This window comes from Myodes glareolus, chromosome 7, assembly GCF_982192425.1.
Source record: "Myodes glareolus chromosome 7, mMyoGla1.1, whole genome shotgun sequence".
Classification (NCBI taxonomy): Eukaryota; Metazoa; Chordata; class Mammalia; order Rodentia; family Cricetidae; genus Myodes; species Myodes glareolus.
In genome coordinates this window covers 53,903,715-53,919,093 of record NC_142032.1, presented here as the reverse complement: position 1 = coordinate 53,919,093, position 15,379 = coordinate 53,903,715, and the positions used below count along the sequence as shown (strand labels likewise).

The 15,379-nt window shown below is 45.8% G+C and overlaps 1 protein-coding gene across 1 annotated transcript; it reads left to right on the top strand.

Moving 5' to 3' along the window:
* Window positions 1-1,699: 1,699 nt before the first annotated feature.
* On the top strand, window positions 1,700-15,350 carry Nxf1 (nuclear RNA export factor 1). The gene is made up of 21 exons (XM_048458514.3): window positions 1,700-1,877; window positions 6,183-6,366; window positions 6,547-6,697; window positions 7,818-7,901; window positions 7,982-8,086; window positions 8,215-8,295; window positions 8,378-8,447; window positions 8,554-8,642; window positions 8,737-8,844; window positions 9,182-9,291; window positions 11,076-11,112; window positions 11,526-11,594; window positions 11,676-11,731; window positions 11,851-11,949; window positions 12,045-12,103; window positions 12,202-12,317; window positions 12,446-12,488; window positions 13,047-13,119; window positions 13,478-13,660; window positions 14,707-14,767; window positions 15,014-15,350. The coding sequence occupies exons 1-21, from the start codon at window positions 1,850-1,852 to the stop codon at window positions 15,050-15,052; spliced, it is 1,845 nt and encodes a 614-aa protein (XP_048314471.2). The 5' UTR covers window positions 1,700-1,849; the 3' UTR covers window positions 15,053-15,350.
* The last annotated feature ends 29 nt before the right edge of the window (window positions 15,351-15,379 follow it).

The window sequence follows — 15,379 nt, the reverse complement described above, 5'->3', positions numbered from 1 at the left end:
CTAGTGACGTTGTCATTTCTGGGTGGGGTCGTGCCGATACCAGAATCAGTAGGATAGAGTTGGTGGCTCTGAAGGGCCCCACAGATAAAGCAGGGTACTTTGGGGACAAAGTACCAACAGCATTTCATTAGCAGAATTTTCCTTTGAACTGGAGCCAAATGGATTCATCATTGGGTGGCAACTTCCAGGACCATCTCAAGCAGTGTTGGGGCCTGTTTTCATCTGTATTCTCAAATCACTTAGCCTTGATTCTTGAACTAAGTGAAGCAAGACCTCTGTTGCTGGGAGCAGAAGAGAACTTGTTCCCAGCTTGTGGCACCTTCTAAGATCCTCAGCAAATCCAAACCAGCCACTGGAAAATGGAGGCAACCCACCTAACACAGACCCTCAAGGGAGGTTAATGAGCTGTTTTGTCCAAACTGATTAGTATTGAAGTCATTGTTCCATGCCTACTGCTGTCCCATCTGCTTACCTTCTCCCCTCAGCAGCGTCTGGATCCCAGAAACCTCAGGCCAACATAGTGTGTCCTAGCCACAATGAAGGCCTTGAATTCACAGAGGTCCGCCTGCCTCTGCCTCCTTCAATATTGGGATTAAAGGCACAAGCCACCACCGCCCGGCCTGAAGGCTATTTCCTATAAGAGCTCTTGGGTTTGCCGTTTAAAAATTGTAATCACACCGGGCAGTGGAGGCACACTTTTAATCCTAGTGCTCTGGAGGCAGAGGCGGGTGGATCTCCTGAATTTCCAGAGAAACTCTGTCTCAAGGGGTGGCGGGGAGGATATCACTGTTAGAGAATTTCCCTGCCTACCTAGCTGAGGGGTCTACCCAGTAGGGATGATGACAGTTAGGTCCTCGAGTGTAAAGACCAATGCTCAACTATATCCCTGACAGGTTTTTGTTTTGAGACAGGCTTGCTATGTAGCTTTGGCTGTTCCTATATTCGCTATGTGGACAATGTTGGCCTTGAGCTCCCAAGTACTGGATTGAAGACCTACACCACCATGCCCAGTTTTGAATTTCTTTTTTTTAAAAGCAGGATCTCTCTACATAGCTCTGGCTGTTCTCGAAAGAACTGTGTAGACCAGGCTGGCCTCAACTCTGCCACCCAAATATTAGGATTAAGTTGTGTGCCCATCATTCGCGGCGTGATTCTGTCTTTATTGATCGGGCAATTTGGAAGGACCTACAAGGAACTAGATTTTAATTCACACGGATTTTTACGCTTGGCAAGATAATGAGCTAGGAGTGCTGCAGGAAGAAACGCTGTGCATTACTTAGGGTTCCTGCTTCGGTGGAGCTTACATTCCATTTTCTATTTCGTCATAATCCAGCGAAGAGGCAAGGAAAGCTGGGAGGGCTTAGGCCTGCGGCTGGCAAGGAAATCAAGTGCGACTTACAAGCTGCCGGGATCTCACCGGCAGGGACTGTGAGCCGTTATTCCCACTGAGGCCAGGTTTCCATTCTGTGTGACCCTCGTCCCTGCTCTTTGAGTTCAGGGCTACACGCTCGGCTCTAAGGAGACCCGCGTAGCAGCGGGCACGGTGAAGAAGCAGGAAGGCGGGGCCCGCCTGCAAGCCAACGAGCCCAGAGCTCCGGCTGTGGGCGGGCCTCGAAGGCCCTGGCCCCACCCCCGCGAGGCCGCCCTACTTCTGCGCAGGCGCGAAGAGCGCGTTCCCGCCCCGCGGCACCGCCCACATCCTGGGGACGTCGGCGGCGCGCGACGTGCTTCGCCGGATAAATGCGGTGGCGCCGGTCGTAGGAGAGCTTCTGTCTTGAGCGCCTGGGCGTCCGGGCGTTTGGTGGCGTCAGGTATTGAGCCTGAGTCCGCCTCTGTACCTTCCTGTGCCATGGCGGACGAAGGGAAGCAGTACAACGGTTAGTGCGGGGCCTCGGGCCAGGAGGCGGCGCGGTGGGCCGGAGTGGGCGGCCCCGGCCTAGGCCGCAAGCCCGGGGGCGGGAGGCCGCGAGGAGCTCTGCGTTCACGGGCAGCGGTGGCCGCGCGGGCAGGGGGCACGGGGCGCCGCGGGACCCGGGGGCTCCAGACTCGCCTAGATTCTGGCGTTGGAGGACCTGTGGCTCAGGGGTGGGGTGACAAGATTCCTTTGAACTTTGAGGGTGGTTGATGCCTGTCAATTCAGTTTGGCGGCCCGACTCTTTTAAATGTGAGTCAGTAGTGCCTTGTTCGTGGACTGGCTGCTCTGGTGCTCCGGTCAGGCGGTTTTGCAGCTTGCTCCTTAATGTTTACCAGTTTTCTAATCCTAACAACTACCCTCACTTGTCAATTCATCGTGGTGGTGAGGACAGTATGACAGCTTAGGTTTGACTCTCGAGTTGGCTGTGCTAACCCCAGTGAGTTAAGCTCTAAGGTCTTGTTTTCTACCTCTTTCATGTGTGTACCTGTCTTCCCATGTTTGTGGTGTGAGATCTTTTTTATCAAGGACCTGGAACACAGTGACTCGAATGAATATTTTTCAATGAACTTTAGTTGCACTGTTTCTTTATCTTACTCCTTTTCACTAGGGTCACTTGGTGAGGATCTTTGTTTACAGGACGCTAGATATTAGATAGATTTCTCTGGAAGTTATGAACCTTTTTGTGTTTGTGTGGTGCTGATTTATCTAGGGCCTGAAAAATCCTCAGCCCAGTGAACCTTTATTTTAATTAAAATATAACTATATGCTGGATAGTGGTGGCGCACGCCTTTGATTCCATCACTTGGGAGGCAGAGGCAGGCGGATCTCTAAGGGTTTTTTGTTTTGTTTTCCCCGAGACAGTGTTTCACTGTAGCTTTGGATCCTGTCCTGGAACTGCGTCTTGTAGAATAGGCTGGCCTCGAACTCAGAGAGATCCTCCTACCTTTGCCTCCCGAGTGCTGGGATTAAATGTGTGTGCCACCACCAACTGGCCAAATCTCTGTAAGTTCGAAACCAGCCTGGTCTACAAATTTTGAGACAAAGTTTCAATGTGTAGCTCTGACTGCTGTTCTGGAACTCACTGTGTAGACCAGGCTGGCCTTGAAAACTCAGAGATCTGCCTGCCTCTGTAACTCTTAGGATTAAAGTTTTGTGTCCCTATGTCCAGCTTATTTTTCTTTTTAAAGCAAGAGCTTAACTGATATGGAACTTGAAATCCTCCTACTTCAAACACAGTTTGTATTAGAGAACATTCCAGGACCCTGATATGGAAATGTCACCAGACCCCGAATCTATAAGTCCCTTTAGGTGCAGGGCATGTCTGCTCAAAGAAACTAGCATTTTCCAAATTCAGAGTAACAGTTTAAGAGCAAGGAGGTAGTGGTTATTATTAGGAGGTTTTAAGATAGGTCATATTTGTAAAATTTTTTGTTTTTTGCATTTATATGTATGGGCAAAAGATCAAAAATTTCGAAAGGTTTCCATATATTGATATTTTATTTGACTTTTATTTTAATAAATAAAGCTTGCCTAAAGTTCAGAGAGTAAAACAGCCACACTGGTCAGCCTTACAGGCCAGGCAGCGGTGACACACACCTCCAATCTCAGTAGTCACACTAGTTTACCATAGAAACCAGTTGGTAGTGACGCACACCTTTAATTCCAGCACCAGAGAGAATTATCAGACAGGAGGAGACAGCTCTCAGACAAAGTCTCATTCTGAGATTCCTGGAGGCAAGACCACAATTTCAGACTGATGTGGAGGTAAAAACCAGTGGGTATTTTGCTTTTCTGACCTTCAGGTTGAACCCCAATTTCTGTCTCTGATTTTTATTAAATGTGCTACATTTCCAGGTGTCAGGTTACATTTCTATGTTTTTTGTTTTTGTTTGCATAAAGGAACTTGTTTCTGCTTTTCTTTTTTCTTTATTTTTTTGACAATTTTATACATATATATAATGTGATATATGTATATATATATATGTATACATAATTGTGATATATTCACCTTTTGTTACTATTTTAAGGATTTATTTATTTATTTTATTTTTCCGTATCTGGATATTTTGCTTGTATGTGTGTGTCTAGTGCGTGCAGAGCCCAGAAAAGGGTATTGGATTTCCTGAAACTAACTACAAAGGCTACCTCCATACAAACACCTGTGCCCTGGCCAGAGGAAAGAACTTTTTATAAGACATCAACATCAGGACCAAGTTATTGAAAACCTGTAGGGATATTGAATATTGAAGAGTCAACAATGTACTTTGGGCTGGAGAGATGACTTTAGAGCTACTCTTCCAGAGGACCAACTTTGATACCCAGTATCCATGTTGCAGAGCACAGTTGTGAGCAGCTATGTGGGTACTAGGAACCAACTTTGGTTCCTCTAAAAGAACAGCAGGGTACTCTTAATTATTGAGCCATCTCTTCAGCCTCTTAACCCACTGATTTCGAAGGTTGTTCATATGAACTTGTAGAGAGAATTCCTCCACCCACCATACCTTTTTAAACTTTAATTTGTTTTAAGACAGGATCTCATGAAGCCTAGGTTAGTCTTAAATTTGGTATGTAGAGGCAAATGATCTAGAATTCCTGATTTCCTGCCTCTACCTCCCAGTTATTGGTATAATAAACATGGTCTACCATACCCAAATGGAAAACTCTCCTGTTGTTTGTTTGTTTTGAAGCAATGCTAGGGATTAAACCCAGGTCCTTGAGTGTACTAGGCAAGCACTCTACCACTGAGCTACATTTTTTTCCTTTTTGATTTTTTTTTTAATGTATATGAGTGTTTTGCTTGCTTGTATATCTGTATACCATGTGAGGGCCTGGCGTGGGGTACCCATGGCAGCCTCTGGAATGACATGGACAGTTGAGCATGGCAGTGCGGGTGCTGGGAATCAAAGCTGGTCCTCTAGAAGAGTGGCCAGTGCTCTTAAATGTGGTGTCTAGCCCACATTAGAGTAGTCATCAGAGACTACTCTTCCAGCTGGTGGGAACAGATGTAGAAACCTCTACCCAAACATCAGGCAGAGCTCAAGGAACCCCATGGACAAGGGGGAGGAAGGATTGTAGAAGCCAGAGGAATTGAGGATACCACCAGAACACAGCCCATAGAATCAACTATAGAATCAGCAGGGTTCATAGGGGCTCATGGAGACTGAAGCAGTGATCATGAAGCCTGCATGGGTCTGTGCTAGGTCCTCTACGTTCATGTTCTGATTGTTTAGATTAGAGTTTTTATGGGACTTCTAACAGTGGGAGATGGGGTATTTCTGACTCTCTTGCCTGCTCTTAGGACCCTTTTCCTCCTCCTGGGTTGCCTTGTCAAGTCTTTTTATTTTATTTTATTTTATTTTATTTTTTGGTTTTTCAAAACAGAGTTTCTCTGTAGCTTTGGAGCCTGTCCTGGAACTAGCTTTTGTAGACCAGGTTGGCCTCGAACTCACAGAGATTCACCTGCCCTGTCTCCGTAGTGCTGGGATTAAAGGAGTGTACCACCACTACCCGGCACTTGTCAAGGCTTAATATGAGGGTTTATATCTTGTCTTACTGTATCTTGTTATGCTGTTTGTTTAACATCACTGGAAGACCTGCTCATTTCTGATATAGATATAGGAGCTATATAGGAGCTGGGGAGGAGGAAACTGAAGAGTGGAGGGAGGGAAAGCTATGGTTGGTATGTACTATATGAGAAAAGAATAAATTAAAAGAAAAGTCATCTTGCCAGGTGGTGGGGGTGCACTCAGGGAAGCAGAGGGAGGTGGATTCTGAGTTCAAAGCTAACCAGGGCTACATAGAGAAGCACTATATCAAGAAACTAAACCAGGGGCTGAAGAGCTGGCTCAGAGGTTAAGAGCACTGACTGCTCTTCCAGAGGTCCTGAGTTCCATTTCCAGCAACCACATGGTGGCTCAAAACCATCTGTATGAGATCTTGTGCCCTCTCTGTCCTGCAGACATACATGCAGGCAGAACACTATATACATAATAAACAAGTCTTAAAAAAGAGAGGGGGGGCAAACCAAAGAATGAGTCATCTTTTCAGCCCCTTGAGGTACATTACTGACCCTTTTATTTTTCAATAGCCCTGCAGTTTTCCAATAACTTGTTCTTGATGTTGATGTCCTACAGAAAGTTTTTTACTCTGTCTAGGGCATAGGTACGGAGGTAGTCTTTTTAGTCAGTATCTGTCTTTCTCAGGAGTACAGATAGTGGCTGCAGGCCACTGATGTATTACCAATTTCTGTGTCTGTTTCCAATTCCAGAGCATGATGACCGTGTTAGTTTCCCTCAAAGAAGAAAGAAAGGCCGCGGCCCTTTCCGATGGAAGAGTGGTGAGGGGAATCGTCGGCCTGGAAGAGGTGGTTCTGGTATACGACCTTCCCGGTTTGAGGAAGATGATGGAGATGTGGCAATGAATGATCCCCAAGATGGCCCCCGAGTAAGATAGTAAGTGACAAAGTGTTCTGCTTTAAATAGTGGCCCATTGAAATATATAGTCCTATTGTTTCTTGTCTCACTTTGTAAAGTGATACTTAACCAAACCAGTTTAGTAACTGTAGTCTTTCGTTAGTAGGTCAGGTTCATCTTTCCTAGTGTTTATGGAAATTTAATTCTGCTTCCCAACAGCAACCCTTATCCCAACCGGCCTAACCGTCAGGGGGATACTTGGCATGACCATCGAATTCATATTACTGTAAGGAGAGACAAAGTTCCTCCAGAGAGAGAAGGGGCTGGGACCAGCCAAGATGGGACCACCAAAAACTGGTTCAAGATTACAGTGAGTACCTTGGGAGAGTAGTAGATGATTCGGGAAATGGAACTGGACTCTGTAAAGGTGTTTGACACTCGCCCCCAGCTCCTCAAATCCATGTACTCCAGTGTTTACTGAGCAATCAAGTATCACATTTATCCACCCTTTCCTCTTGGAATGAGTTTCTTAAGAACATTTAAGAAAAGGGATGGGGCTGGAGAGATGGCTTAGAGGTTAAGAGCACAGGCTGCTCTTCCTAAAGGACCTGAGTTCAATCCCCAGCAACCACATGGTGGCTCACAACCATCTGTAATGAGATCCGGTACCCTCTTCTGGAATGCAGGCAGAACAGTGTGCACATAATAAATATATACAAACATGCATGCATGCATGCATACATACACACATACATACATACATAAATCTTTTTTAAAAAAAAAACTTGCCTGCATACTTTGTCTTTGAAAAAAAAGAACATGGCTAAAAGGGAGTTGAGGATACGCACAATGACAAGTGGAAGGGGAATCTGCTGAGTGTGTTCAAGAAGCAGAGAAACACTTAAGCTAAGAGTGGCTTATGTGGCTGTGGAGTTTCTGTGGGGCAGGTAAGGCACATATAATATCTTAGGATTTAGAATTATACATTTGATGTGTGGCCATGTGATCTGAGGCATCTTGCCAGGAATAATAAGTATATGGAAAAGATCTTAAGGAACTCTTTGTATCTCAAATGGAAACCTACATTTGGTTCTTTCTTTTTTACTTTTTTTTTTTTCCTGGAATTTTCAAGACAGGGTTTCTCTGTAACAGTCCTGGCTGTCCTGGAAGTCACTTTGTAGACCAGACTGGCCTTGAACACACAGATCCACCTGCCTCTGCCTTTCTAGTGCTGGGATTGAAGGCGTGTGACAACACGCCCAGCACATCTGATCCTTTCTGTAGGAGCAAAAACAATCACTGTGATAGAAGGGCTCTACCAGCTTCCTGCATATAAGCATATGTCATGCCTTCTATCACTGAGCCTCATGCATGCCATGTTAAGTATGTCTTCTATCTTTGAGCTCCACTTCAAAGCTCTAGAAATCTTTTCAGTCTTGGCAAAAAATACAAGAGAACTGAAATGTACTGTCCTTCTCTCTCACTTCCAGATTCCTTATGGCAAAAAGTATGACAAAGCGTGGCTCCTAAGCATGATTCAGAGCAAGTGCAGTGTCCCCTTCAACCCTGTTGAGGTAAGGCAAGGTCAGGCTTAGGAGGCTGGCAAAAGGCCTGTGGACTCCAAATCTAATGTTCTTGTTTTTCCTTCTTCTAGTTTCACTATGAACACACACGGGCCCAGTTTTTTGTGGAAGATGCCAGTACTGCTTCTGCATTGAAGGCTGTCAACTGTAAGATTCACGATCGAGAAAACAGAAAGGTATGTTAGATAAAGGGCCATAGGTGTGGGATAGGTTGATGCTGATGTACTGAGTAAAAAGGACTAAGTATTAGTTCTGGGAATAGACTTACTTCAAGTATATTCTTGCCTGTCTGTGTTCTCTTCAGATATCCATCATCATCAACGCCTCTGCTCCACCCCGCACTGTACAACTTGAACTGAAGCCTGAACAAATAGAGCAGCTCAAGGTGAGTCCTGCGTAAGTGGTACAGCAGTCCTTAAATCTCCCTCGGTGAGCACTAAACCCTTTCTCTATTTTCTTTCCTCTAGCTGGTCATGAGCAAACGATATGATGGCTCCCAGCAAGCACTTGACCTCAAGGGCCTCCGCTCAGACCCAGGTATGGCTGACAGCAGTGGTCCTGACTAGATGGAGGGGGGAGCAATCGGTCTTTATAACACTGGGGTTGGCAAGCCCTCTCAGACTTTTCTTTCTGTTTACTGAAGATTTGGTTGCCAACAATGTTGATGCTGTCCTAAACCGCAGAAACTGTATGATGGTCACCCTGCGGATCATTGAAGAAAACATTCCTGAGGTAAAGCAAAGTGGGATAAATAGGGTAGGGTGAGGGACCAGAGCCGCCCTTGCTCTGTGTGTGGTAATACTTCTAAACTTTGTTCTGTTCACAGCTATTGTCTTTGAACTTGAGCAACAACAAACTATACAAGCTGGATGATATGTCCAGCATTGTACAGAAAGCACCAAATCTAAAGACCTTAAATCTCTCTGGAAACCAAGTGAGAACCAAAAACATCATGTTACTTTTATTTTTAATACTTAGTTATTATAAGTGAGTGGAAGTCGGAGAACAACTTTTGGGAGTTGGTTCTCTTCTTCCACTGTGGGTTCTTGGGTTGGAACTTGGGTTGTGTGGCTTGTGCAACAAGAACTTCTGCCCACTGAGCCATCACACTGACCCTGGCTTTATTGCTACAATGGTGGAGGGTGAAAAGAGTTTGGCTGGCCATGGTGCGAGGCAAGAAAGAAAACTTAGGTAGGTTGGGAGTATGAAGATCCAGCTGCTATCCTTACTAGGGTCTCTTTTTCCCTTTTGCCTCCCCTTATCCTTCATAGTTGAAGTCTGAGCGGGAATTAGACAAAATAAAAGGGCTGAAGTTGGAAGAGCTGTGGCTTGACAGAAACCCCATGTGTGATAACTTCCGAGACCAGTCTACCTATATCAGGTCAGTTGTAGCCTCTGTCTCCCCTCCTGGGGACCTTCACCCCCTTGGAGGCTGAGCTAATGCACCCTGACCAGTGCCCGTCTACAGGAGAACATACAGCCCTGAGCTGGAACCACTTGTCCTTTGGGAGGAGGATCACGTACTCTTTTCTGCCTCTCTGTGTCTCCCACCTTTGTCCCAGATCTCCTTTCTTTCCTTCTTGCCTAACTACTGTGTGCTCTGGCCTTTTTTCTTCCTTCTTGAACACAGCCTTTTCTAGATTCTCCCTATCTGTTGTTCCAGGAAGGACACCTCCCTTTTCTGTTCTGATGTGGGGGTGTCATATATATGTCCCACCCATAAGATTGTCTTCACCCAAAAGCCTAGTATACTCAGGGTGAGAAAGTCGTCTCTAACTGGGACCACCTACTGAGATGGACCTTTCCGTGTTTGTCCTTTTATGTTCTCTCTTGCCATTATGCCAAGAGGGATCTTTTCATGATTGACTTACTCAAGGCTGTGGCCTGGTCTTTCCTGTTTGTGCTGAGGTTGATGCCTCTTGGAGGCTGCTACCATGCTATTGGTCTCTTGCTCAGTGCTGTGAGCTGGGCCCTTCTGGAGAAGAAACCTGGGCTCCCTAAGATATGACCTAAGCCGGGGCCCCGCCAGGAGGCGTGGGGATCCCCAGGCAGGTGCTGGGCGTGGAGGCCACAGGGGCATCTGCTACCAAGGAGACAAAGAAATGACCCTGTCAAGGGGCATTGCCCCTCCCTCACTTGCATACCTCACATCAGCCTGCTTGGCCCCAGAGGATGGCTGGTTAGCCAGAGACGGGTAAGATTCCTCAGGGAAGGAACAACCTAAGACAGGCACAGTCGCAGAGGGGCCATCAGGAGAGAACTTGGGGGCCAACTGAGGTGGGGCATAGACCCTCACCCCCCCTCAACTCGGCAGGAGCCTAAACCCTCATGTCTTCTGAGGGAGGTCTTCTGGTCCCATGGCTGCTTTACTTCCCACGCCTAGCTCAGACCTGGACCCAGGGAGCAGACAGAGACCTGGCCAACAGCAAGCGACTACAAGCCACTATAGTAGGATTTGTTCTTCATTTCTACCTTGGAACCACAGGAAAGGGGCAGCTGAAGGAAAGGGCTGTATCAGAAGGTCTTTCTCCCTTTCCCTTTCTTTTCTAAGTGCCCTTGCCTTCAGTTCTGTCTCTGTTGCTTTGCTTCCTCTCCTTATCTCCCCATATCTCCCTTGTCCTTGCCCTTCCTACTTTCTCTTTTTCTCTTCTCCTTTCCCCTTGGTCTCTTCTCTTGCCTTCTTTTCTCTTGAGCCCTGTCTTGCTCATCTCCCTGCCCCAACTTCCTGTGCCATACTTGTGGTGTGTTCTGGTCTTGGCCAAGGCCAGACCTGGCAGAACTGGTGGATACCTGTTGAGGCAGCGGAGCCCCTGGGCTCCCACCCTATTCCCTCCTCCCGGGGCTGCACAGGTGAGTAGGTGGAAGGTAAGGGGGGCAAGGTGGGGAAGGCAGCCCTAGGCTTAAAGCTTGGGCTGAGTGTTCTTCCCGTGGCACTCGGGATCAGGTAGTGAGAAGAGACAGCCAGCCTTCAAGGCAATCCAGAGGGGTACCCCTTGTGAGGAGGGGAATTGGGGGTTCTTATCTCTAAGTGCTGATTGGGAAGGTGTGGGCGATGAGAAGGATGGGATGGGCTGTTCCTCGGGTTTTTGGTGTATTTGCTCCTAGAGCAGCCCAGGAGGCATGATGGCTCTGAAGCGTCACTTACTTCTGTCCCGTTCTTGACAGCGCCATTCGCGAACGATTTCCCAAGTTATTACGCCTGGTAAGTTTAACAATTCATTCTCAGGCCGGGTGGTGATAGTGCACGCCTTTAATCCCAACACCTGGGAGTCTGAGGTAGGCAGATCTCTGTGAATTCAAGGCCAGCCTGGTCTACAAGTGCTAGTTCCAGGACAGGCTCCAAAGCTACAGAAAAACAAAACGAAACGAAAATAAAAAATTATTCTCTCCTAACAAGCACAACTGAGGTCTTGCCTCTGTTTTGTGACTACCAGTGTGAATGAGTAAATCCCTTTAGAGAATATGCGAACAGTGGTAGCCATAAAAGTTCACACGAGATTTCTGCACACTCTTTATGCTGTTTTTTGATTGACTTCTGACTCTTTGCTCTTAGCTTTTCTGTGTGCTAACAAATTAAGTCTTCTGCTTCACATGTTACATTCACTGTTTCCACAGGATGGCCATGAGTTACCCCCTCCAATTGCCTTTGACGTTGAAGCCCCCACAATGCTACCACCCTGCAAGGTCAGAATTGGGGATAGAATTAGAAACTCGTGAGTGGGAAGCATACTGGTTCTCAGATCCTAATGTCTTGTTTGATTTCAGGGAAGCTATTTTGGAACAGAAAACTTAAAGAGTTTGGTCCTGCATTTCTTGCAGCAGTGAGTATCCCAGGGGCCCTTAGGGCTGGGGATAGTGACTGGCCTGTGCATAGCTCATAGCTACTGTGTTGCTTTGGTTTTAGACACAACTCAGACTCTTCCTTTCACTTTCCTTATAGGTACTATGCAATTTATGACTCAGGAGACCGCCAGGGTCTCCTAGATGCCTACCATGATGGCGCCTGTTGCTCACTAAGCATTCCACTGAACTCTGTCCGGTGAGTGTCACATGTCAGAACCTAGAACCACAGGGTTTTTTGGTAGATATAGTCTACTATTCTGACCACTACCATATTCTCCTCCTATTTTCCAGAAGCAACTTATCTGAATACTTCAAAGACAGCAGAAATGTGAAGAAGCTTAAAGATCCCAGTAAGTATATCGTGTGAGCAGTCAAAATGAGAAACAGTCAACAGAGCTAACCAGGGCAGGTGTTCCCTAACTTTGGTTTCTCTTCCTTCTACTTGCAGCCCTGCGGTTCCGTCTGTTAAAGCATACACGTCTCAACGTTGTTGCCTTCCTCAATGAGTTACCCAAAACTCAACATGACATCAATTCCTTTGTGGTAGACATAAGTGCCCAAACAGTAAGCACATATTCTCCTGACAGAAGCCCAGAATTGGGGTGGGGAATGGGTTCAGCACTCCTTGGGTGAGGAGGCCCAAGCTCTGGTTGGGAACCTCCATTACTTCAGGTGCTTTTTTTCTCTTTCAGAGCACATTGCTGTGTTTTTCTGTCAATGGAGTCTTCAAAGAAGGTAAAAACCTTGAATCTTGAACCTTTCTCTGATCCTTAGTTTCCCAGCTATCTTCTTATTCCTTTTCTTCTCTGACCTTCCTATTTTACCCAAACCATCTTGGTTTGATCTTATCTCCTACCTGTCTTAGATGCAGTGTGACAAAAACCTGGGGACCAGAACAATATAGATGAAAGAGTCAGACAGGTGTCCATTTCCATCTTTGTGTTTATTCTGTGGGTCTAGTAAAGTTACAGTACCTCAGAACTATTTTTTTCTTGTTTTGTCAGACGAGGTTCATAATTAATACTCTTGCACAGTGGTGCTTTAGGAACTGAAATGACTTCAGATAACTTTTGCCAAGCCACAGGGTCAAGACTTTTTAAGTTGTTTCACTTACTTCCTGTTCCTATCCTCCCTGATCTGTCCCTTCATTCCACCTCTGTTCTTCTGTGTTCTAATAACCATCCTTACCTGACCAAATAGGGTTCTTTGTATCAAATGCCATGATGTGAGAACCTTTTGTACACATCAAGCTTGAGTGACTCTAAGGAGCCATTGCTGCTGTTCTCATTGCAGTGGATGGGAAGTCTCGAGATTCTTTACGTGCTTTCACGAGAACTTTCATTGCTGTTCCTGCCAGCAATTCAGGGTAAGTGCTCAGCTTATCACATTGGGCATCAGTCTCAGTCTCAGACCAGCAGTGTGATAATTGGAAAGAATTATTCCTCGGGGAGTTAGCCGAATTGTACAAAAGCAATAAATATGAAGTTCATGAAGCTTGAGTAACAACTATCATAATAATTCTAATGTGTTTGGGAAATAATCCTCCTAAATAAATACCTAGTCTATAGTCGAAATAAATGATGAAAGGTAACATGAAAAAAAAAAAAGGTAACATTAGATGGGCACCATGTGAATTAACCAGACCTGAGAACAGAGACAATAGAGACAATGTAGAAGGGAGAGGTTATTTGTCTTATTTATTTAAGATGTTCTTTGTCCCCAAGGTTATGTATTATAAATGATGAATTGTTTGTGCGGAATGCCAGCCCTGAAGAAATCCAAAGAGCCTTCGCCATGCCTGCACCCACACCTTCCTCCAGTCCAGTACCCACGCTCTCCCCAGAACAACAGGAAATGTTGCAAGCGTTCTCTACCCAGTCTGGCATGAACCTCGAGTGGTCCCAGAAGTGAGTGCAGAGTATGGATAGGACCAAGAGGAAACAACCAAAAAAGATTCCCACCAAGACTTCTGCATAAATTATTTATAAAATTCCAAAGCAGCCGGGTGGTGGTGGCGCATGCCTTTAATCCCAGCACTTTTGGGAGGCAGAGGCAGGCGGATCTCTGTGAGTTCGAGGCCAGCCTGGTCTACAAGAACTAGTTCCAGGACAGCCTCCAAAGCTGCAGAGAAACCTGTCTCGAAAGAAAACAACAACAACAAAAAAAAATTCCAAAGCACAAATTAAGAATGAATTGTTGCCCTTTGACCTATATATTGCTCCCTTCTCCCCACAGCAGAATTAGGGATTAAACCTAGACTTCAGACTTTATATATGCTAGGCACTCTACCACCAAGCTAATTTCCCTGGCCGCCTTTTTTGTTGAGACAGGGTTACACTATATACTTGTCTGGCCTTGAACTCATAGATACCTGCCTGCATCTTCCTCCAGAATGGTGTCACTGAAGGCATGAGCTATTGCTACTCAGTCCTCTTTTTACTTGTCATTCATTTTGACAAGGTCTCATTAAGTTGCCAAAGCTGTGCTTGAACATTACCATGTCCTGGACTGCAGTAATCCTCATCATTCCAAGGGAGCTGGGACTATAGGTGAATACCTGGAGCAAGAGTCTCTTATATATGGTTCTGCAACAGTTATGTTTGAGACAGGGTCTTGCTATGTGCCTTGGCTGCCTGAAAGTCATTGTGTAGCTCAAAATTGCCTCCGACTCAGTGATTCCCACCTCCTTCTGCCTCCTGGATGGTGAGATTAAAGGCCTGTACCATCTTGCCATCCTGCAACTTAGTTTTTAAATTATGTAAATCCATTCCAGTATAAAATTTTGGTCATTTTTGTTAGACATTTTAATGTTTCATTTGTATAAGTGGTGCAACAATGTATAAACTTAATGAAAAATTTGGGTGAAGTTCTTCATGGCATGGATTATAAAGTGGCTTTTTCCCCCTTTAGTAGTCAGATTCTCACGTGGCTTCCTATTTTAATCTCACTTCAGGTGCCTTCAAGACAATAACTGGGACTACACCAGATCTGCTCAGGCCTTCACTCATCTCAAGGTAGGGTATGAGAATTTTGTGGCTAGAACCAGTCATCTCTGAGGTTTACAAAAGGGTCAAATGAAGGCTAGGTGTGGTGGGCTTGTCATTAGTCCCAGCACCTGGGAGGTAGAGGTAGCCAGATTGAAACTGAGGCCAGCCTGATCTATATAGAGTTCCAGGACAGCAGAGTGTGGGTGGGGGCGTGTCAATTAAGCTAGTGAGAAAGGGATCATCTGGCTCTACTTACCTGTTCTCTTTCTGCAGGCCAAGGGAGAGATTCCAGAAGTAGCGTTTATGAAATGATCACAGGAAAAGCCCCCTTGTAAATAGCCCTTGGATAATATTGTCTGGCTGTCATCTGCCGTCTCCTGTGCAGCACCGAGGCCAGCCTGTAACTGTGACTGAGGAGGGAGGGCTGCCTCATCCTCCTCACCTACCTTCTGGAAGACTTACAGAAGACTTCCGGAAGATTGAGCCTCATGGTGCCAGGAAGCCAAAGCTTACTTTGTAGAGCTGACACTAAACTACCCGAAGGACTTAGGTGCTCTGTGTACTTAACCCCAGATACCCTTTACTTTTTAAGATAAAGAGTGATATTGTAGTTTGTGTCCTATTACTGGCTTGTTTTCC